Source organism: Cygnus atratus, chromosome 2, assembly GCF_013377495.2.
Source record: "Cygnus atratus isolate AKBS03 ecotype Queensland, Australia chromosome 2, CAtr_DNAZoo_HiC_assembly, whole genome shotgun sequence".
NCBI lineage: Eukaryota > Metazoa > Chordata > Aves > Anseriformes > Anatidae > Cygnus > Cygnus atratus.
Window position 1 is genome coordinate 84,364,929 of NC_066363.1, and position 24,311 is coordinate 84,389,239.

General features: G+C 39.6%; 1 protein-coding gene and 1 long non-coding RNA gene across 2 annotated transcripts in view; both read left to right on the forward strand.

Annotated features, from left to right (window-relative positions):
• DAP (death associated protein) overlaps positions 1 to 24,311 on the forward strand; it is a 48,147-nt gene that overhangs the window by 20,088 nt on the left and 3,748 nt on the right. Inside the window, exon 3 of the mRNA XM_035552787.2 lies at positions 23,680 to 23,722. Within this exon, the coding sequence (XP_035408680.1) occupies positions 23,680 to 23,722 (43 nt within the window). The remainder of the gene's footprint in view (positions 1 to 23,679; positions 23,723 to 24,311) is intronic.
• LOC126913199 (uncharacterized) lies at positions 877 to 13,920 on the forward strand. Its single transcript, XR_007707891.1, has 3 exons — positions 877 to 984; positions 1,077 to 1,187; positions 13,811 to 13,920. It is a non-coding gene; the product is annotated as an uncharacterized LOC126913199 (long non-coding RNA).

The following is a 24,311-nucleotide window of genomic DNA, read 5'->3' on the forward strand; positions in this document are numbered from 1 at the left end:
GCGAGACCAACTTTGAGGTTAGAAATGCAGCTTTCTCAGGAAAGTAAGACTTCAGGCACCAACCTGGATTAAGTGCTGTCTTTGAAGACAGCTGTCTTTACCACCAGTTTCTTATCTTTGCTTTGTTCCACCAGTTATTTAGTTTTTCTGAAGAAGTAATGTACATTGATCAGCTCTTGCCTTGTGATAGTGGCCAGAACTGCACAACAGTACCAGAAAGATTTTAGCACAGCTTGTCAAGTTAAATTGACATTTAAATAAATATACGTAGGCATTTGTTTCTTCCTGAAGAATTGTTTTTTTTTTTCTTCTTTGCAATCTGCTAAGTTTTCAGTTTTGGAGTGTTACTGGTTATTGGCAGTAGAGAAGTGTGGCACTTCCTGAATTTCCACTTTGATTCTGCAACAAGATGTAAATCAGCAGAGGATCCTGGCTGTAGAAATACGCGGGGCCTAAAGTCTCCAAGCAGCAATTTATCAGAGCTAGTTAATAAGGAGAAGAATTAAAGGTCCTGAGGGGATGAGTGTCTTTCTAGGATGAAAGCAAGATTCAGGGCACTTGGAAGAAGAGATTGTAATTGTCTGAAAAGATAATGGGAAGGTGAAGCTGTGCAAGTATGAGACCTGAACTGTACTTGATAGTGCAGAGGGCCCGCTAGTGAGTGAGAAGCCTGCTGAAATTTGCATGGAGCTAGGTCGAAAAGGGGAAAGGAAGGAGGAGACTGAAATCGATATTCAAAGTGGAATGGCAGAAGAGATTAAACTTGAGGAACAGAAAGGAGTGCAGAAAAGCATACTTGCTTCTAATTTTGCTACTACTTTGTGGCCAGGAATTAGATGCAAAATACTAGTAGTGTCCTTTCCTCATGCAGTGCTGGCCAGTGCAGAGGATGACAGCTCATTGCTGCTATCATTTACCCTTCTGGCTGAAGTGGGAAATACTTACAGTGAACATAAGAATCTACAGATGTTCATCGTTGTGATGGTCAGTGTGGTGATGTGTGATAACATCTGTTCTCAGATTTCTCCAGATTGTTTTTTTAAAAGCAAACTTAGAGAAAATTTCACCCCATGCAGACTTAACATCTGATGACCTGTGTGCAACCCTTCAACCCTGTAAAAGTGATCTTCAGAAGAACAAAAGCTATCCTCCTTTTACTCACCCTGCTGCTGCAAGAGGGATTTCAGGTAGCCTGAATAATATTACTAGGTGAAACTAAGCTTAATACAAATAAATCCGTTTAACCTTCATTGAGCTTTGGTTCAGCAATTTTCTTATAAAAATAGCAGGAGCTGTGGAAGACCTGTCTATTTTTTTCAGACCACTGTTAAATGGAAGCATAAGTTGCATTTTGGAGCTGATTACAGGTATATGCTGACAGCAAAGGCAATGGCGAGACTTCAAAAAATCTCTCAACTGCAGATTGCCAAGCTGGAGGGGAACAGATGAAGGCAAATAACTGTTGATGAGATAAATAGCAGGGAACTGATTACAGTATGCTTTCATTAGCTATTAGCAGCTTTGTTAAAGGTTTGTTGTTGATCACTGGAACCAAATTGCCTGGTGTAGATTGGTTTAGGGTATAATACTTCTAAGTTTCTTGTAAACTACAGTGTATTACTAACACACTCCAGGCTCTGGATTATAGGATAATTCAGGTTCAAGAGGACCTGGAGTCTGGCCTCAAATCAGGGTCAGCTATGAAATCAGACCAGGATACTCAGGGCTATATCCAGCGTGGTCTTGAAAAGATGGAGCCCACAGAATCACCCTGAGCAACCTGTTCCACTGCTCGACTGTCCTCAGAGTAAGCTCCTCCTTACAGCCCATGTGGACCTCTCATTTCAACTTATGCCCATTGCCTGTTATCCTGCTACCACGCACTGCTGTTTAGAGCATGGCTCCATTTTCTTGATAGCCTCCTTGTAGGTATTGGCAGGCTATTGTTAAGTTTCCCCCAAAGCAGCTGAACAAACCCAGTTCGTTGTGCCTTTCCTCACAGGCTGAGTGGTCCAATGCCCTGGTAATCTAGGTGGCTCTACTGAGCTCACTCTACTATACTGATGTGTTATATATTTGAGGCCCCAAACTGCATGCAGTATTCCATATGTGGTCCAATGAGTGCTCAGCAGAAGGAGATAATCTCCAACACAGTCTCCCCATATTCCTCTCTGCTGGCAGGGAACACTGCTGGCATGTTCAGTTTGCTGTTCACCCGCACAAGAAAACCAGAGTATTAGATGTAAAACTTTCTGATCTCTTCTTTGGCCTCGTTACCTACAGCCTGTATTTTATCACTTAGCACTCTGTGTTAGGTTTCTCTCCGGTTTAGCTTCAGGTGTCTTTTCCTCTCTTCTGCAAATCCCAATCTGTCTTTTTTTTGTATTCATCTGTTCCTGCTTTTCCTGTCAAGCTCACATTTTCTGCACTTAGACCTCTTGGGATTTGTCTGTGTAAGGGTATATAATAGGGACAACACAGAAGCAATGATAATAAAGCATAGATGGTGTTTTATGTGTTGTTCTTGGTAGATATTGCAGCCTGCTGAAATTGCAGGAAGTCCCATTTGACCTATGAAGCTTTGAGGAATCTTGTACAGGGTGAACTGTATTCACTCTACCTGAGCACATGCCTAGTAGATACTTGCAAGCACAAATATTTTCAAAGCATAATTTACAAGCACTGATGAAATCTCATTAGTGCATTGGAAATTTAGATAAGCTTTTGGGCTTGTGCCCCTTTTTTCATATTTCAAATATGAAGACTTCTGTTTCACACCTGAACGTACCTACGCATCTTGCCTTGTCCATGTTCTTATGCCATTGTGGGATGAATGCTATCTGCTATCACCTCAAGGACCCCTTATATTTTTTTTGCCCCCCTCTCACAAATGCTGGAGGGAACGTTCCTGACAAGGAAGCATCAGTTGAGTCTCTCCTCTAAGCTGTGATAATGCTACTGCTTCTTAAAGTTCCAGTTTTCATGTGGCAGAACAACTTACCTTCCCATTGAAGCTAGTTATTCAAACAGCTGGGCTACATCCCCTTTTTTTTTTTCCTGTGAGAAGAATTCTACCTGCAGAGGGTAAGTAGCCTCTTAGCTGTGTGGGAAGTCAAGTCCCAGTGGGAACTGTCTGAGTTCTGCTGTCAGTCATACATGAATATTTCAAGAAGCATCAGGTTGAATCTTTTTAAAAGTTGAGTAGTAATATGCTCTGACTTCTGTATAGCTAGAGGTGTTCCAGTGAATCACGTTATGTGAATCCAACCCTTCTGAAGTCACCTCATGTGACTTCTGGTGTGCACCTTTTTTTTTTTTTAACCTTCTTTTAACCGATAAATTCCAAGAATTATCTATTTCTGGAAAACAATCCTTAGCTAATCTGTATGGTGTTCTTAAACTACCTCTTTTTTTTTTCTCCCAGATACCTTTTCTTATGTGTCGTTTTTCAATTTGTAGAATACGAAATGCAGAGCATGTGGGATTGTCATCCCTCTGTTGTGACTACTTTAATGTCTCAGAGAACACTTTCTGCAATGGACAAGGGATTCGTTTTTACTGAGACAGATGTCATCTTGGATGAAGTTCACAGAATCTTCTAGGTTGGAAGAGACCTCCAAGATCACCAAGTCCAACCTCTGACCTAACACTAACAAGTCCTCCACTAAACCATATCACTAAGCTCTAAATCTAAATGTCTTTTAAAGACCTCCAGGGATGGTGACCCAACTACTTCCCTGGGCAGCCCATTCCAATGCCTAACAACCCTTTCGGTAAAGAAGTTCTTCCTAATATCCAACCTAAACCTCCCCTGTCGCAACTTTCGCCCATTCCCCCTCGTCCTGTCACCAGGCACGTGGGAGAACAGACCAACCCCCACCTCGCTACAGCCTCCTTTAACGTACCTGTAGAGTGTGATAAGGTCTCCCCTGAGCCTCCTCTTCTCCAGGCTGAACAAGCCCAGCTCCCTCAGCCGCTCCTTGTAAGACTTGTTCTCCAGACCCCTCACCAGCTTCGTTGCCCTTCTCTGGACTTGCTCGAGCACCTCCATGTCCTTCTTGTAGCGAGGGGCCCAAAGTTCTTAGAACTAGAGAAAGTTAGGAGTAATGCATGAACTTACACTGCCAGAGTACAGAACGGGAATAGGTAGCCAGGGAATCCTGATGTTACACATGAAAGTTGGACTGAGCGAATTGAGGCTGGGCCTAGAAGGTAGTTTGATTTGTTAGGATTGGCAACTTACCTTCTTGCACTGATACACAGCCTCCTCAGTTGTGAGAAACAAGAAATGAAATGACCTCTCAGGGCTGCCTTGTCTGTACAGTATGCTTCCCAATGTTTCCTCTGCATCCCAGTAGGAAGCAATTTAAAAGCATTGCTGGGCAGAGGGTGTGTGATTTACAGGTTTGATTACTGTCACTTAGGATTGCAGAATGCCTTCGGCTTCTAGTTCTTGGTAGCACAGGTGAGCATCCCATCCAGCTGTTAGCACGATCAAAAATGATTCTTGATTGAGGTGGCTAATAATCGTAGACCTTATGAAAAAGTACCTTCATAGATTTTATTGTACAGTGTGTCATTTGACCTTCTTAGGGTCTGGAGACTCATCTCAAGATTGCTGATGATTTTGAAAGTTTTCTTTGTGTTCCTTTTTGGCTTAACTGTCAGTTCTTGCAATGTTCTTTCCTCACTGTGACAGAATATCCTTCAACAAGCACATACTGGCAGTGGTCAGTCCTGCTCTGAACCTTAGCTGTTCATCAGACTAGTGCTGGTCAATCTATGAAACAACAAAAACATGTCTTTTAAGGCTGTCGACCTGTTATGTATCTGTGTAACAATATCCTAATTACACATTCCTATACTTTGTGCCCCTACGTGCTTGTAACTCCTCTAAGCAAAGCAGGCTAGGATGTTAGAATGCTTGAATTCTTTTAGCAGAAGCTAAGTTCATGAATGCCAGGAAAGAGAAAATTGAATGCTGTTGTGCAGATAGTGCCATGTAAAAACTGTTTATGTAGATAATAATTTTAAAACCTTGTGTAAATCCCAAACTTTTGGGGGGATGCAAATATTCTACTGCTGAAACTTCCTATTCTGCTTTTTGTAGAGGAATGTGTATGTACATAAGTTGATCCTAAACCATAGAAAAAAAGTAAATGTGTATATCATAATTCATTTATTTGTAGCTCAGTAGTTATCTTTGGTATTTATTGCAGAATAATACTATGTAATCTCGTACATGTCTCAACTTCAGAAATTCTAATTGCTCTATATGGAGCTGTCTTTGGCACTTAAAAGTTTCACTTTTCTTAAGTTAAAAGCTGTGAGCCAAATTCATCAAACTACATGAAAATAAAATCTTTTGAAGAAGAAAAGATCTTATTTGTACGTACCAGTAAAGCCCACTAATCTTCAAAAAATTTTTGTTTGTAACTGGTATATCAATCCTACCCTTGCAGTTGCATTTTTGTTTTCATAAAGTACTCAAGAGAAACTTGCAATACAGTAAAAATTGTACTTGAGTCAACAAAGAGAAGAAGAAAATTCCTAAGTTCATAAGCACCTTCAAACAGGACAGGAAGGAAGAGCCAGCGGACTACAAGCCAGTCAGCCTCATCTCCACAAGAAGGTGATGGGACAACTACTCCTGGAAATCACTTCCAAGCGTCAGGACAAGAAAGTGATCAGGAGTAGTCAGTATGGATTCAATTCAAGGGAAAGTCATGCTTTACCAAGTTGATAGCCTTCTACGGTGAAATCATGGGCTTGGTAGACAAGGGGAGAGTAGTGAATGTTATCTGCCTTGACTGCAGTTGATTTATGGGCTGGATGAGCAGACGGTGAGGTGGGTAAGACCTGACTGTGAACGGTCAGGCCCAGAGGGTGATGATTAGTGGTATGAAGTCCAGTTGGAGGCCAACAGCAAGCATTGCACCCCAGGTGCGATTAAACAGAATAGTGTTCAGCGTTCTCAGTAGTGGTCTGGATGCTGGGGCAGAGCAAGTTTGCAGAGACCACAGCTGGGAGGAGTGGCTGATGTGCTAGATGTTTGTGCTGCCATCCAGAGGGACCTTGACAGGCTATAGAAAGGGCCTTTTACAGGAACTTCATGTGGTTCAACAAGGGGAAGTGTGAATCCCTGCACCTGGGGAGAAACAACTAACATGTTAGGGCCACGCGGCTGGAAAGCAGCTTTGCAGAAAAGGACTTGAGGTACTTGGTGGGCACCGAGTCAATCATTTCTAGCAAAGAAGGCTAACTGTGTCCTGTGCTGTATTGGCAGGTGTGTTGCTAGCAGGTCAAGAGAGATGGTCCTTCCCTTCTACTCAGCACTAGGGAGGCAACACCTGGAGCACTGTGACCAGTTCTGGGCCCCCCCAGTGCAAGAGAGAGACATGGACATACTGGAGTGAGTAGTGAAAGGCCTCGGAGTTGGTTAAGGGTCTGGAGCACCTCTCTGATGAGGAAAGGCTGAGAGAGCCAGAACTGTTCAGCCTTCAGAACAGAAGGCTGAAAAACCTAAAGGGAGGGCGTAAAGAAGATGGAGTCAGGCTCTTTTCAGTGGTGCCCAGTGCCAGGATGAGAGGCAGTGGGCACAAACTGGAAGGCAAGAGGTTCCTTCTGTCTAAACATCAGGAAGCCCTTCTTTACTGTGTGGGTGACAGAGCACTGGCACAGGTTGCCCAGAGCGTTTGTGGAGTCTCCCTCTGTGGAGATCTTCAGTAGCCACCTGGATGTGGTCCTGGGCAACAGGTTGTAGGTGGCCCTGCTTGAGCGGGGGGTTTGAAACAGATGACCTCCAGAGGTCCCCTGCAATTATCAGCCCTTCTGTAATTCTGTAATGGGCTGCTCTGTAACTACAGCTCTGTGGTTTTTTATTATTTGTGGTGTTTGTCTTCCAGATTTAGTGGTTCTTGTAGTTCTTAAAAGTAAGCAGAATCATTGAAGACAGTTTTACTTTATGAATTGTGTAAACAGTAAATACAGTGAATAGGTTAGGAATTAGTTTTTTCCGGTGCTCTGAGCAGCCTTAAGAGACTTGTATCATTTTAAAGGAGTAATATAATCCAAGACAGCAATTTTAAATCAATCCAACGTGCAGTGACCTTTAGTGAGAGTTGTCTGGGAGGAAGCACTTTCCTTTGTGCCACTGTCTAGGAGGAGCCAACTAAGCAGCAAATGCTGGAGTCTGGATCGTCTAGTGGAGTCACTTAGCTTTTTCAGGGTGAAGCCTCGTGCAGGTATTCCCAGATGTTACTAATTGTGGGTGGGATAATTGTGGTTACTGATTCCAGTGGGACAACTGAAAGCTACTTCTTGGTTCTCTCTACAGCCCCACTGGTCCAAACTGTCTGATTTGATTTCTGACCAACAGAGTGCCAGTGTAAGATGAGTGTTTGCAAAAAAACGTTCATATGCAGTGACATACTGTATAAAATATAATCAAATATAACAGTGACGTACAAAGGAAGAAAAACCCAGTGGTCTTCCAAGTGAAACATGCTGCAAATTGCCATGGGCATTTGAATCTCCAGAGATATTCTGCCCTGAGCACTGAACAAGTGCAGCAGTGTAGTGATGAGCCTGTTATCTGTAGCCTGGTGCCTGTTGGCATGGCTAGCAGAGCCTAAGCTAACAGTTAGGAAAACCACTAGGGACGATACTGAAGTGCAGGTCAGGAACAAGGTCACGATAGCAATGGTGTTTGAGGTTTGCCTCTGATTTCTTTGTCTCTTCTGTACTTGGAAGGACTGAGCTCTTTCGGCTGTCAAGTCTGTGTTTTGCACAATGTTGCGTTTCCTTATCACAGCCAAATTGTTCATAGGAAAATACTGGCTAGATACAGAAAACCAGCTTACATAGACTAGAAGAATCAAGACCAAGTCGTGGACAACAAGCTGTCTTGCCTTGTCCTCTTTAATCAGTGCGTTCACTCTCAACTTCTGTTTGCATTTTATCCAAGGATTATGTCAGATGTTTGCCTTTTGCTTTGCTTCTTTGACAGTGGTTATTCAGGCTACGTTCTACTGAAAATTCAGAAGCGGTTTCTTGAGTGCAAGTACCCTGCTTGAGACTCTTCACAATTTTCAGAGATACAGTGTTCCTGTTTACATCACGTGAAATTGTGAATGCCTAATCTGTGTGAAAACTAGGGCAGGCTGGTCTTACCTAGGACCTACCTGAAATAATTGAATCTTTTCATCATGAAGTAAAGTCTTCCTGAAGTTGTAAATATGCATGTCCATTAAAACAACAACAACAACAAAACCTGTCAGCCTGGTTTAAATTTTTAATCGTTTTTTTTTTCCCTCAAGATTACTGTACATGAAAGAAACTGTAATAACAGGTGATCAAATTGCTTCCTATGCCAAAAATGTCAGCGAGACCATTAAGTGAAATCAATATGAGAATTTTTGCGCATTTGATTAGTTGATGGGAAGGTTATGCGAGACTGCTTGCCAGTGTGTGAGATGCAGGTTTGCAGAGGCATCTGGATAGGCTAGATCAGTGGGCTGAGTCCAGCTGCATGATATTCAGCAAGGTTAAATGGGTTAGATGCAGGATCCTGCACTTGGGGCATAACAACCTGATGCAGTGGTACAGACTGGGGAAGAGCTACTGGAGACTTGCCCAGCTGAAAAGGAGCTGGAGTGCTGTTTTACAGCTGGCTGAATGTGAGCTAGCAATGTGCCCAGGTGGCCCAGAAGGCGAATGGAATCCTGGTCTGTGTCAGAAATAACGTGGCCGAGACTAGGGAAGTGATCGTTCCCTTGTACATGGCACTGGTGAGACAGCTCCTCAAATACTGTGTTCAGTTCTGGGTCCCCATGAAGGCTACTGAGTTGCTTGAGTGTGTGCAGAAAAGAGCAATAAAGCTGGTGAAGGGACTAGAAAACATGACTTAGGAGGAGCAGCTGAGGAAACTGAAACTGGGGTTGTTTAGTCTGGAGAAAAGGCGTCTGAGGGGAGACCTCATTGCTCTCTACAACTACCTGAAAGTATTGAGGTGGGTGTCAGTTTCTCTTCTCAGGTGACGAGTGATAGGACACGAGGAAATGACCTCGAGATGCACCAAGGGAGGTTTCAGTTGGATGTTAGGAAGAGTTTCTTGATGGAGAGGGTGGTGAAGCATTGTAACAGCTGGAGGTGTTTAAGAGATGTGTGGATGTGGCATGAAGGGACAACGTTTAGCGATGGCACTTGATAGGTCAGGTTGATGATCTTGAAGGTCTTTTCCAACATAGGTGATTCTGTCTAGAGAAGGACAGGAATTACACAGAGGTGTGCTTTCTTAATAATGAATGGGTCCAACTAATGTTTTCTGTAGAGTTTCCATTCTGCCTTGGCACCCTACTATTACTTGAAGCTTTGCAAAGCAAATGCAGATGCAAATCAGCATGATGTCTTTTACTTCTGATAATGATCACAGCTCGCTCCCCCTTTAGCACAGGCCGGGTATATCCTTTGTGTCACGCATCGTGATTGTACTGTGCCAGAACAGAACAGATTCCAAGGCTGGGTGATTGCCTGCTGTTGACACTTGCTGGCTTCCTATTTTCAAATGCATCTTTTGGTGCTCTCTTTTGGCAGAATGAGAGTGCTCATCCCTGTGTAGACTACAAAACACTCAGATCATTTCTTCATGTGACATGAATAAAATACGTGTTTGAGGGGGAAACACATGGAAAACGGGGAAGAAAGAATTTTTGTGCACTAATGTTTACTCCCTTTGTACGCTTCATAAGGTTGTAGCTGAGTTCTTTGTTTGGACCAGGCAGTAAGCCCATGGCAGTATGCCCATTAATGATACCCTGCAACATCTACGACAAAGGTTTGCATGGACAAATCAATGGCATTTTTGCAATGTATTTTCATATTCTTTCTCTACTATTTGTATTATCTACAAAACAAGGTGCATTTATGGCTAATAATTCTAAGTTGCTTTGATTAGGCAGGATTTGCATTTAGAAAGGTTAACAAAGGTTAACAAATTTAATACCATTTTAGCAGCAAGATCAGAAGCTAAGGTGCCTTTTCAGTTTATCGGTGTTCTCTGTAGTTTGTTGCTCCTATCAGGTGCCTGAAGCCATGAGAAATTTTGATGCTGAAGTCTGCAAGAGTTCAAGAAACAAACTTTGGATATATAGAACAGCCAGAGAGTTATTTTAGATTCATGTTTAAAAGCGTGTTCTGAATGTAAAATGAAGGAGCAGAATGTATCAAAGCTGTGTATTTTTTAAGGCAATAGTGGTTTTGCAGTAAGTAAAGAAACACAATTGTTTAACTTGCAGCGTAGGGCTGTATTTTCCAAATGACTGAAGCTAAAGGTAGGTTGAACTTTCAGACTTCTGGCAGATAGCACTGAACATGTGTTTATTTCCTTGTATATGGAGGTATACTGTGCTGGATATTTACTGGGCTGTGTGTGCCTGGCTGTGAGGTAGTGGTTGGCTTCCCTTCCTGCATCCTTGCTAACAGCCTTTGTTATTTGAACAAATCTCCTTTTTGCTTCAGTCCTCCATTATCCTTGTAAGAGATCTTCACTACCAATCAGGAGGTAAGGCAGATTAATTGTTGCCTTGCTCTAATTGTAGTTGTAAGGCAGTTTAATTGTATCTCACGAGGATGTTCTCGCTTCTGATACTCTGGATTTTCAGTGCCCTGTTGGAGAACTCCCCAATCCTCTTGCTTTACTCCAGTGATCCTGTTGCAATCAACTGAGCTCTGCAATACCTGCCTGTTAACTGCCTTCCTGGTTATTTTTTAATGGGAGCACATCTGAGCCTGCAGGTTTCAGCCCTAGTTCTTGTAACAAGAAGTGCTTCTCTTGATGTCTCTTACTGCCATGTTATTTAGGCCTGTCACAGGAACTTGACCTTCCACTATGTTTTAGGAAATCCTTTTCCCATTCTTTTCCTCTTCTTGCCCCTACAGTTTCCTGTTCTGTACTTATGCCTCTTGCTTAAAAAATAATAAACAAAATTTGAGCTATCTGTTCCTCGGGAAGAATGGGCCCTCTCTTCTTACTTCTACTCACGGAACAGGTAGCGTGCTTCCATTGTGATTTTTCTGAACAGTGGGTTGTGCTAGTATATATGTGTTGCACTGGGAAATGTTGCTGTTGTTTGTAGCAGAGCTTCGTAAAAAAGAATTCTTTTATTGCTTGAAGCTCCTTTACGCTCTTTTACTTTCTACTTCCCTTGATATGTACAGCAACGAACGAGAATTGCTGCTGTAAAATTTGTGGAAATTTTTCATTGCAACTGGAAGTATCTAGACGAGATCCCTCTGATAGACAAAAAAGAAATTAAACTTCAGTTTGCAGCTGGCCATTATGTTGCAGCAATAGCATTGCTGTCATCTGGGTGCCTAGGGTATGTCTCAACAGACTTCTTCTCTATAAAGATTTTAAATAAATATGACAGGAGCCCAATACCCTTCTGTCAATTTTAATGTCATAGCTGCAAGAATTCAGAGCGAGTATACACAAGAGGCCTGTCTTCTCTTCTGAACGTGCAGGTTAATAATAGGAATGCCACACTGGTTAATACAAAATTTTGCCATAAAGATAGAGGATGAAAATTAGAAAATGGTTTGGTCTTTTGATAAATTAAAGGTGTTTTCTTTACAGCTGGTCTTTTTGCTTTCTTAGTGATGACAAACTCAAAATGAATGGGTAGGTATTTGGTATGAAGTCTGCAAACTCTTTTTGCTGGTTGAAGGTTTATGCGTATCGGTTTATAAAACAATCTCAGGAAAGAATGTGAAAGGAGGATTATAAATGAATACAAAAATAAGCAGTAAAAGTGTCCGGAGTTATTATGGCTTTTTGTTCTTTGGGTTCATAAACATAACTATCATGTTTTGACCAAAAACCTGTAGTACTCACCCTGACTGTTTTTTTATCTCCCATCAGAGACTTAATTTTCACTGGACCCCAGCATGTTTGTGGGGGCAGTGTCCTGTCTCACCACTTGATTTGCACCTACCATACGGTAGCGAATCACTACAAGACCGAGAAGAAGTGACCACAGACAGACAACATTTCTCAAAATATATTATGGTTGTATCTAGTTCCCTTGCTTTCCAGTAACCTTTGCTATTTTGTTTCAGAATTTTGTCTCATCTGAATAACAAATTCAAATAGTATTTTGAATGTTCAGATAAATGAAACCCTAGATTTGTTCAGTGACAAATTCTTAAGATTTATATGTACTATAAGTTATCAAACCAGAATTTAGATAGTTAATGGAGTATGAGACCTTTCTCAGATGCATATATTTCTCTGTACTATTCCTACTCTCTGTCTCTCTTACCATTCACGTTCTTTCGTGGTATGCTTTCCTAATGCAAGCAAGTTAATCATTTGAATACTTTCTTGGTGATCTTTGACTTAGCCATCTCAGACAAGTGTATCTATGTTCTTATTCCTAAATTTTTGACTTGAAAAAACAAGGAAGTTAAGATCTAAAACAATCCAGTTCCTCTAAAGTATTTTAAGACTTCTTATTGCAGAGGTTTTCAGCTATTTCTAAGATCACATGCATTCAGAAGAGTTTAGCTGAATCAGGCAGTGCATCATCTTATACTCCAGACTGCAGCAAAATTTGGTTGCTACAAATTGCAAATTCCCGATCTTTCTATTTACATGTGAAGTGATTGTGCTGTAAGTTAAAGGTGCGTTTTAGGAAAGCAGCAGGTTTGGAGAAATGTTACCTAAATTCCTCACTCCTTTGAAAATAAACAATTTGATGATTAATTAGCCATTGTGCACAGTTAATGTGTTAATCATTAAAAACAAACAAAAAGCTATTGATTTGAGAGCTAGTTTTTGGGAGCTAAGAGACTGTTAGAGGCAGCTAGAGGTTGAGGGAATGGAGAGGATGAGACCATTACCTTCCTTGTACCCTCTACCAAAAAGTACTATTAAACATTTCCTCTGGTTCCTGCTCCTAGAGATGTTGAGCTCCCTCTAACCACTTGCTTTTGTAGTTAAATCTGAACGGAGCTGTTTTGTACTGAATTCTTAAAGTAGTCAGCATTACGCAGCTGGTTATCTGTAAGTCCCAGCAGCCTGGAGAGTCTTAATAGTGGGAAGGGACATAAGAACATGTTATAGAACCAAGAGCTGAAAAACAAACAAAATAAAAGGAAATATTTTTTGCAGTGGAAATGTCTCGTATTTACAAAATATTTCTTCAAAATGTGAACATTGAAAAGAATAAGCCATCGGTCACACCGCTTTATGAAATGTCCTGCACTATAGTGTTACAAATGTGCACACCTGGTTGTGTGTGTGATAGAAGGTGCACTTACTGCAGTAATTGCTATTTCCATTTTTTTAATTGTTTGAAAATCTCATTCCGGTATCATATGTTATCCATTAATTTTAACAGTGATTTACTGGAACTCGATTACTCTGTCGACCTCTGCAAAGTAAAAATGACCTACTGAATTGGTAGAGTTCTCCACCTTTAGATGTTGATGGATTTCTACAAAAGCTATGTCCTGTCTCATTAGGAAATTATTAATTAAAATGTTTATATCTCCAAGTACACACAGAATGATAGAAATGGCTCTTTAAAGTGTACAGGAGATTCAGGAGATTCAAGGGATTTTCTGAACCATCCCCTCCCCCGCCCCTTTTTTTTTTTTTGGCTAATTTAACTTTGATGCTTAGGTGCAATTTATTTTTAAAATAAATGCACTTTACTTACGTCCGTTGTCCCTGATTTCAAAGGTAAGGAAGTTGATAACATAGTAAGTCAACTCCCATTATTATATTGTCACTTTTAATAATATCCAGAGGTACTACCACCATGCAGATGTTTTGGAGAAGCTGTGTTCTTGCTGAGGACACCCCATAGCTACAATTACAGAAACATAACTTCAGACAGCACTCTAGCAAGAAATGCGACACCAGGTAGTGGATAAGGTAAAATGAGTCATTTTTACAGTCTTTTTATTTCTGTTGTCATCTGCATGGAAACAAGGAGTATAAAATACTATTGCAAACTACTAGTATAAAGTACCAACAGTATTACTGCTGTTTAATGAATTTAAATTCAGCTGCGACTCTGGATGCTTGTTTTAATTCCTCAGACTGATCTGTTTGTCCTCTAAAAGCAAAGCGAAGAAGCAGAGCTATGTACGTGTCACAGAGAAAGGTGTAATCTAACCGTGTTATACTAAGTGTTTGATAATGAATGGTAGAAACCAATGTAGCCTAGTGGTTAGCTGCCATCTTGCAGGTGCTATAATACTTGTTTAATGAAAAGAATCACCGTAGCTATTATTAATAAATGGCATTCAAACAAATGTAGCAGGATGTGATAGATCTAACAGACTGAACTAGAAAATTAGCAGTTGTTTTTGTTCGATTAACAGAAAAATCGCTAGTGGTATTGACATTCAGGGGTTTTTAGTTGCTTTAAGACTCCTACATCCCATTTAAATGAATGGGTACTATTACAGAACTATATTCAGATTTAACAGCACATTGATCTGTTATCCATTTGAATTGCCACAGATTTTATTATCACTTAAAAAGCTGGACATTTATTTCACAGTGAGTGAAAGTTTAACATCCGAGAACTCCTCTTGAAATCCTCAGAGTGTAATGCTTTAAATCCCATTGCTATTGATTTCTTCAGGGTCATTTTGTGTGTATTTCCTCAGTATGAAGTTCCAGTCCCATTGACATTAGTGGAAGTTCTGCAGTTGATTTTAGTAATATCAAATGTTGACCTTCTGGATTAAGCCCTTAAGATAAATAAGGGAAGAAACCATCTGTTCTGACTGTTCAGGTGACTGGATGTTTGTAGATGAAAAAGCAAGATCCTGGCTGTCCTACCACCACAGATCAGCAGCGGGGTAGCAATGGTAGTAGAGGAATTAAGTGGTTGCTTCCTGGCAGGTCAGTGGAGGTTGTTTTCTCTGTGGATAAATTGAGTTTCTCCAAGTTCACTTAAACAAATACGCTTGTCTGAATCTCTTTTAGACAACTTTGTTCCAAGTCTTTTGTCTTATTAAAAACCTAGCTGGGCTAAGTTCATTAGTGACTAGTTTTTTGTTGTTGTTTGTTTATTTTTTATTATTAAAAGCAAGTTATTAAATTGAAAACATTTTTTAACTGTCTTCTGTTGCTTCTTCACGAGCTCCAAATACAAGAATACAGACGGAATGATTCCTTTGCTTCCTGTGTCTGAATTAAGAGAAATTTTGTGTTCTAAGATTTGCTAGTCTCTTATTCCTATGACAAGATTTATTCCTCTAGAAACTGCACTTGCCACTGGATGGTAAGGAGAGTTGTGTCAATAACGTTGGAAGGGTTTGAACTAACGTATATTCCGGACCAGTCCAGCCAACTTGCACAATCTTCAGCCTGGGATCTGACGGTGCAAGAATGTCTTCATAACCTTCCAAAACACCCTTGGTTGTGCTTGGAGCTTTCCCAGGTGTGGTGTATTGAAATGGGCAAGAATTTTGTCATGATCTCTTCTGCTGCAGGGGGAGCTGTGAACATCCACAGGAGTAACAAAAAAGCTGATTTTTGTCTGTGTTGGCATTGGAGAGACTCATGCAACAGTAGGGTGCTATTGCAGCATGGAAACTGTGCCGAATGTGAAGTGTAAAATTGGGTTAAGGAGGCTTCTTGTAATAGTGCTGTGGATGTGGAAGATGGTGTGGTATTTACATACATGAATATGCATATGTGTCTCTCTATGTCTAGAGTGTCGTTTGGAGTAATAAGAAAAGATAATGCAATTGTTGAAAGCGGTAAGAGAGTGAAATGTGCACGTCTGCTGAGTTGGTTAATGGCTTGAGGCGTGTGAAGGCAGGGTTGAGGTATGGCTTCTAACAGCTGTGATTGGGACGTTCTGGGCCACTGCTGTGTGCCTCTGAGATGAACAAATTCACCAGGACAGGAGTGAGAAGACTTCAGCCTTCTCATTAGCTTCTAATTTCTGCATCTCCTTCGTTGCACTCGTATCATGTATTCCTGGTTGCAGCGTCAATGGTATTTTTCAAATTCTACTCCATCTTCCATCTGCTACAGATGTTGGAGGAGCTGCGACAGTGCTGCAACTGAATAATGTATCTCTGATGCTGAGATAATGTAGTGCAGGCCCATAGTTGTCATATTCTCAGTGTGGAAGCATGTTACCATCATGGGAGCGTATTCTGAAATGCACTTAACTGTGTGACTAGTGTGAAAAACTTGGTCCTCTCTCACCTAGGCACCATGGTCTTCGCTGGCCATCCATTTTGCAAGTGCTTGAAGTCTGCCCTTCTTAATTCCTTATTTTAGACTTTCATTGGAGTTGTCAGCATTTAAATGTTACTTGTTTTATGTCAGTTTTTGTAGCTCTCATTTTTCTGTGTAAGGGACTACAAACGTTATGTGGGCTAATGCTGCAGTTAGACTAGGTTGAACCCCAATAAACAAACCAACTGTGGACTGTTTCTAAATCCTCTGAGTCTATAGAAAAAGTGAAATAACTTAAGTCTTCGTTTTGTGATCAGAAGAAGGCAAGAAAGAAGTTTACTCTCTGTATAGCTTGAACAACAATGTAGATGAGAGATTGTGGATAGCTTTCTTAAATAATTGTCCTCGTGGCTAAAACATGCACTAAAACCAAAGATGAATGAGATTAATCTGGTGAGATTAATCAGGCCATATGCTGCGGCAAGTTGACAGCGATTGTAAGAACAATGAATGTCAATCAGTTGCTATTAAATGTAATGGGCAGTGATTTACCATCTCATTAAAAGATCAGGACACCCAATTTGCTTGTGTATGAATAGCCAAGCAAATAGTCATTAAAATGTCCTGATAGGGTTTTAGGCTCTTCCTTAAAGCTTGCATAGGAAGAAGGGTTGAGCAGAGTGGAACCTAGCTCATGGGATATATTGGAACAGAAACTAAACACGTGGGGACAAGAAAATTGTTCTTTAAAAGTAGGGTGTGGCTGTGTATTTATGTGTATGCCTGGGTGTCCGTGTATATAAGTATATATAAACACACATATATATACGCACGCACTTCAGTTCATCGAGAGGAAGCATTGCTTTTACTTGTCTTAGTATCTGCCACGGCACCTGGATTTCTTTGAGGGTGTATACTTACTGTACAGAAAACTCAGAGGTTCAACAGTGCCATCCTGTGGGTGATCTTAAAGGTTTGAAAGTTATGGCAGATAAATAAATGACCTCAACAGGATAAATTATCATGGAATATCAGATACTGTATGTCCCTGCGCAATCAACTAGCATATTTCCCTCTGGTAGGCAGTCAGGCTAATTATTACTTTTCTGTCCAGAAAATTAATAACCTAAATGCATTACAGCCAATTGGAAAGTATTTCAGGCAAGCTGATGAGCAATGTGCTTGTTAGTCTTTCTCTATTGCTGAGAAATGTGCTTTTAATCATCTCAGTGTGTTTTTAATCATCTCAGAATTTATTTTTGCAGACAATGCCAAAATTAAAAGCAACCACGTAAATTCAAATAAGCACCGCTAGAAAGTAGTATCTGGACATCTTTAAAAAGGAATTAAACTAAGAATAGTTAGCTTTAATGTTTCATAACCAGAATATATGAATTTCCAAGTAACCTTGAAGATTAAGCTGGGTGGTTTGAACAACTTGCCAAAATGGTTTTAATTCTAGAAAGCCAAGGGCAGGATTAAAGTCAGAAGTTTTGTTGACTGAAGTTGAATTTCTGACTAGAATATTTTGAGGACTTTTTGTTCACAGAGTGACTGTTTTGGTGGGCACAAGGTATAAAATAGTAAAACTTGCTCTAATGAGGGAACAGTTGGGGGATCAAGGGGTGATTGAACACACTACTTAATGTTTTTCACCTTGCTTGCCTAAGCAACTTGTTAAAGAGAGTGCACGGTATGTTTACTTGGAAAACGAGCAAAGAAATACAGGGCAAGCTGGTCAATGGAAGGTTCTTCTCCCTTTTCAATTCCTTGCTGTTTTGGGGTATTCGAGGGGCTAGGCGCTGTCTGCATGCTGCCTTTGCCCAGCAGCTCAGGTGCCTCTCCAGTTGGCAGCAGGTCTCTGGCGTTGCTCCTTCACGCTCCATAGTCAGAGAGGCCAGCTACAGGTCGCAGTGTATGCCACTGGGTGGCTTGATAGAGTCGAGGAAACACAAAATTAAAGAATTCACTGTCAGGTTTTGATAGCTAAAAATTATGACATGATTTGTGGTTCCTAAGTCTTTGAAAAACATGTCATGCCATTATTTCATGCATCTGTTTGCCAGGCCCCCATAACAGCAGATGATGACCACTGATAAGAAGACATATAATTAATTAATTCCCACGTATTGGAAAAGACAAATATGAACTACTCACATTTAGAAGATAATATAGTTTAATGTAGTTTTAAAGCATTTACCATTTTTGTACTTATTTTGAAAAAAAAATCTAGCCTAGCAAAAGACTGGCATGTGTTCAGTCCTATCCTTTTTAAAGCAGGCTAGCCTGTTTAAATGTTTCCACGCTGGGAATCCTGAGTGCATGCTTGTACCCTGATCTACAGTACTGAGATGAATTGTGGATGAATCAGATATATCAGGAAAATAATCTCTTGTGATATCTAATCGAAAGTGGAGAGGATAATGAAATTTCCAAGTTTGACCTCTGCGCAGGTGTTTCTTTGTAGACCTTGTAATTTCAAGGTTAACTTGAGCCCCAGAATACCAGCATTTTTACAACTTTTTCATGTTTCTATACTGATGTGAATGTATTTAAGCCATATAAATGTCTAATTCTGGTTTTGAATCTCCCTAAACTTTTGGTCTTAATGTTGCTTTATTTTCAGGAGGTTCTGCATTTAATTCTGTTATTTTAAAGGTGTTTACTAGTTTTAAATGGACGTCTTCTACTTTCTGCAAGTGTTACTTTCTATGTATACTATAAAGAAGATAAATGGGAACAATATTCTCCAGCCTTGCGTATACAGAACGCAAATAGGTCTTAGCTCTTTACTCACGTAGAAGGTTCTGCATGCTCTCTTGGTTATTTTTTCCATCTTTATTTCTGCTCTGATTCTTTTGTTATGGTGTTCCTGGACTGAATACAGTATTTTAAATGACATATAGTGTGAGGTACTATTTTTACCATTGCTTTTTCTTGTTCTTTATTTGTTTTAGTGCGTTTCGATTTTTCCAATCACCAGTGATTATTGAGTGCTAGCTTTGATCCATGGTTCTATTTCCTAGTTAGTCAGCTCTAAATATAGTCTTTTAGTCTGAATCATGCTTTGAGTAATGCTCATAGTCCTTTATCCAGATCAGGACTGCCACTCAACCAGCCACTGGAAACTGGCATCAGATCCACCCTGTCAAGTAACACTGTGCTAGGCAATCCAGGTGCTGCAAACAGGGCAGGAAAAGCTGTGCTCTTTCCTGTGCTTGCAACCACTCTTAAAAAGTTGTGAGTCTGTGTAGGCTGTATAAGTACGTAGCCTCTGTGTGGGTGTGTGTACACTACACGGATTTAGTTAATGACTATAAAAATCACTATTTACTTGGAAAACTGATTCATTCCGTTTCTGTATTTCAAATGGAATTGGATAAATAATCACCTCTGCATATTTTCCATGGGCTGTAGGAGATTCCACAGTAATGTGGAATCACACATTATGGAACGTGGAACACACATTGTGTTTGTCTTTACAATATTTCTGTCAGACTTGAGTTCAACCAATCCCTCTAAGGTGAAGACGTAAGATTTTAGTATTATTAATGCCTCATTTCATCTAGTTAATGATCTTTTCAAGTATTCCATTTTCTTTGTGATTTACTTGCAATGTCAGATAAAGACCTTATTTAAGCTAAGTATTGTGAAATAATGGAAATCTTTATTTTATGTGAATACAATTGGGATAAATGAATCTAGTGGAGATTCAGAAGTTAAACAGGTGCAGTTCTTAACAGCATCACACGTGTAAAATCAGGGTAAGTTCTTTGAACACTGAAATCTTGACAGATGTGTTCTTTTCCTCTGTTATAATAAAACAAGTGTTATCTCTTAAAATATTGACACACAATAAGCAGTCTTGGAAAATACACTGTTGTATTTCTGCACAATATCCGCTAAGGCGATTATTTAATGATAAACAAATGTGTGCATTAAATAGCTTTAAAACATATTTGTAAACAAGTCCAATTTTTATAAGAAAGTATTTTCTTTTTTGCTTTCTTGCTTACTGATGCCTAAACAAAGGAATGCTGCATCTTCAAAACAACATCTGTCAAACCAATTTTCATCAGATTAAGTATATCCTCAAAGCAACCACCACAGCTTACAAAATACTAGAAATGTAGGTTGTGCTTTACATAAAACACCAATAGAATTTAAAGCACTTGACAGTGTTTTACAAATGTAGCAATAATAGCCTGTGCATATTCTCTAGTTTTGTGTCTATTTTTGGTAAGCTCTTTGGAAGGATAGTGAGTGATGTTGGAATACCACAACTGCACTAGATGTCCTGGAGTGTGATTATGAAATTACGGGCCTGGCAGCTAATCTGTATCTGACAAAGCCCATGGTTTGAGAGTCTGGCAGTGGAGATTGATTCATGCTTTAATTTCATTTTTAATGAGAGAAATCTTTTTACAGATGATCTTCTTCACAATAAATTCAGTGAATGATTATCCAAGCCTTTCTCTGATCAGTTGAATTCCTCGTTAGTATAGGTGTATGATTATATATGCTCTGGCCTGATTCTGGTTCAATAGATCATCTGAGATAATTGATATTATTAAAGTTTTAAAGATTTTTCTGGGACAATGTGATCTAGTAGAAATTAGGAAGAAGACGGTGGCTCTAAGATAGAATCTTAAGGATACGGGTACATTCAATCATCCACGTTTCTGGCCAGCCTTCTGTCTTTTTCCCTGCTAAAAGAATAATTAATGTATGTAAATGAGCTTAGTGGTCAGCTGGTGGTACTTCCATAGGAGTGAAGTGTTCACTTGTTGGCTTTTGTAATCAGTTAACTACAGAGGTGAAGCTTCATTGCAGCATTTATTGAGTGTGGTTGCTCAGGTCAGCCAGAAAAAAGGTTTTCTGAGGGGAAAAAAAAAAAAAAAGGCCTTTTGGATGGAGAGTACAAGTTCTTGAGCTGGAAGTCAGGTCAGCATTCTCATTAGTTCCCGTTGGCTGGAAATCTAGCATAAAGCAAGAGTAGTCCAATCAAAAAGCCACAAAGGGCAAACAAGGGTGAAAATTGAGGTCAAATCCTTTTATGGCTGGATGTAGGTAAGTTTTTACAACTCTGGTTTCCATGTAGGTTGTTCCCTTTGTGTCAGTGAATTGCTCTGTGCCATCCTAAAATGTTCTGCGTTAACTTTAGTCAAGTTAGCATAAGGCATTCTGGTGACTGCCACACCTGTGAGTCCTGATTACTCTCTTATTCTTAAGATAGTGCTGCTAATGACAGTCCCAGAACAAGCTGTACACAAACAAGGCTAAAAACATTATTTCATGATAGAGTTCAAGGTAAATTCTTCATATATGAAGGATATAGTTCTTACCAGGAAAATGGTATTACTGATTTCTTTTCGTCTCTACAGGGAGATGTCAACTACATTTGTGTTACTACCTGAAATGTAGAATACTGACTGACTTTTAGCATAACTTTTTATGAAAATGATCCTTATATGATCTTCAGCCTAATTCCTTAGACAAAAGAACATACAACTAAGTGAAAAATAAGTACAGAAATGTACCAAATATTCTCTATCCAACTTTGTTGTGTACCCAGAGAATTTAGGACTTGCGAGTGCAGGCTCCTTGAATATTAACAGCATTACATTCCTAAACAGGATACCAGAATTTCTCAGAAGACTTAAAATGTACAGTGGGAAAAGCTCTGTTTGAAACAACCATTATGCTAGAGGTTCCTTCTGGTTTTCATTTTTGGCCAAAACAATGAAACAATTTGTTTTTAAAGCAATAAGTATGATGTGGTGGTAGTCAGACAAGCGATAGCACGTTCAGCAAATATAGGCTCTTTTCAGGAAACGTTGATTTGAATTTCATGCACCACCCAAGCATAGTGAACACTCAAAGGTCATAGTAAGAATATAAGAAAAAATCAGTCTCATTTGAATTCCTGATAATCTAATATCGTTAATAGAGAAACAGTTATTGGTCTGACATTGCGTTGAGTATGATTAAAGCCAGATTCCATGTGTAAAGAACTTGCTATGTCTTTTTTCTGTTTTTGCCATTCATTTCCTTTATACTGTCATGGAGTTAGTTTATGAATGGAGCTGTCATCCACCACAGTACATCTGTGTTTTCTCAGAGTTATTTCTTTGAGTTTGTTGGTCGCCATACAAGATACCTTATCCAGACTGTAATGTACTAATTGGCTCAGTACAATCAGGGTAAAATGAAAGTAGTTTTACTGTTGATCTTTGCTTGATATTAGTTTATACCGACAGAAAATTAGATTTGAAGAGGCGCTAATACAGCTAGCAAAATACTCTTTCTCATTGCAGGAGATATTACTGGTACTCTTAAATGGAACTATTATAAAGCAAAACTTTTTTTTCCCCTTTTTCTAATCTTTCTCACTTTTTAAAATTTGTAGGGTCTGATGAGTTTTGTTAAACGTCTGGAGTGTTCAGAGACTCTAGCAATACCCCAACTTAATCAGGGCTCAGATGATATTTATTAGACCATTATATCAAGGTCTCATAGTGTGCTGCTCATCACCTTAACTTCGCATAGCATCATACCAAAAATCTTTACAAGCTTTGTAGCTATTACAGAGATCTTGTGAAGCTGCTGCTCTTGATCCTGTTGCAGACCTCCACGCAGGTGTATGGTCTTACCATATGCCACCAAAGTTGCTGAGCATATGAAATGTAGATGCTATGGCAGTGCACACCACCATATGTGCTGGCCTGTCTGCAGTTTGGTCTTCTTCTAGAGGCTGTCAGTTCAGTAGATCAGTGGTCCAGGGAATCTGATCCCTTGTGTTGGCCGAGTGTGAGTTGAATTCTACTGTTGAGTCTGTTCCTATTGATGTGATTGGAAGTCTGCAAATCAAAAAGTGGAGCAGAGTTTGCTTTATGTTTTTTTAACGTTTGTTTTATTGCGGACATAGTTCTACTGTGTAATAGAGTAGATAAATATCTGCTTTAAAATCTGTGATTTAAAGTATTAGGTCTTGTTTTTTCTAAGACTTGGAATCTTAATTCATTTGACTGACTTACATAAAGTTGGATTTTATTTTCCATAACAGCAGTAAGTTTAGTCTAACTACAGTTTCCATTTTTTCTTGCAATACAAATATACTAAGCCCAAAGTATACTGGTGGTAGCTTATATATAAAATCGGAGGATTAATAAACCAATGGAAACAAACCAAGACTCTCAGCTTTAAGTAACAAAGTAAGCTTTCAGACTAGTCTTTTACCACTGTCTCTCAATTAACATGAAGTAAGAGCAGTCAAAACATACAGGTCTGTATCAGTGTTCTTGGCTGTAGTAAGGTAAAAGTCATTTGAAGAGGAAATTTTTCTTATTTGAAACATTAATTGCCAAAAATGCTTTTTTTTTTTTTGCATTGAATGTGTGACATACTTTTCATTTTTACCTTCTAATATTTTGTGCAAGTAATCCCTTTTTTTTTTTTTTTTTCAGCCCATCTAAGCCAACGGTGTTCATCTCTGGCGTCATTGCTAGGGTAAGATTATCATTAAATTTCTTTCAGCCATAGGAAAATGATTGTAGGCTTTTCAGAATTATTACTGATCAGAATAAAATTAATCTCTTTCATTCCCCTTTCTCTTTTATTACAAAGAGCTTTATGTTTTCTACATTTGTTTCAGTCCCTTTGAGCATTCTTTCTGGGTTTTGTGTGAAATTAAAATTATTGAAATGGCTTCCACTGTTTTAATTTCAGCACTTAAAGTTTATTGGATCTTCTTTTCATATCTAAGGGAGATATTACTGCATTCCTGTCTTTAAAGGCAATTGCATTTAAGTCCGCTGCTATAGCTTAACCTGTGATGAGGAGCAGCACTTCTGCCTGTGGTGGTACATGTTTGAAGACACGGAGCTACCCTATGTGCCTTGGGGTACAGGGAATTCTAAGCATTGTTCCCTAAACTCTAACAGCGAGCAAGACCTGGAAATCCATAAGCTTAATCATTAGTATTAACAAGCCATTAATCATCGGGTCAGTAATTCGTGCCTTGTGCACAGGGTTTTTATCTTGGCTTTACATGATGGTTATCACTAGGGTGTGTAATGTGGTTTACATGTCTACAAAC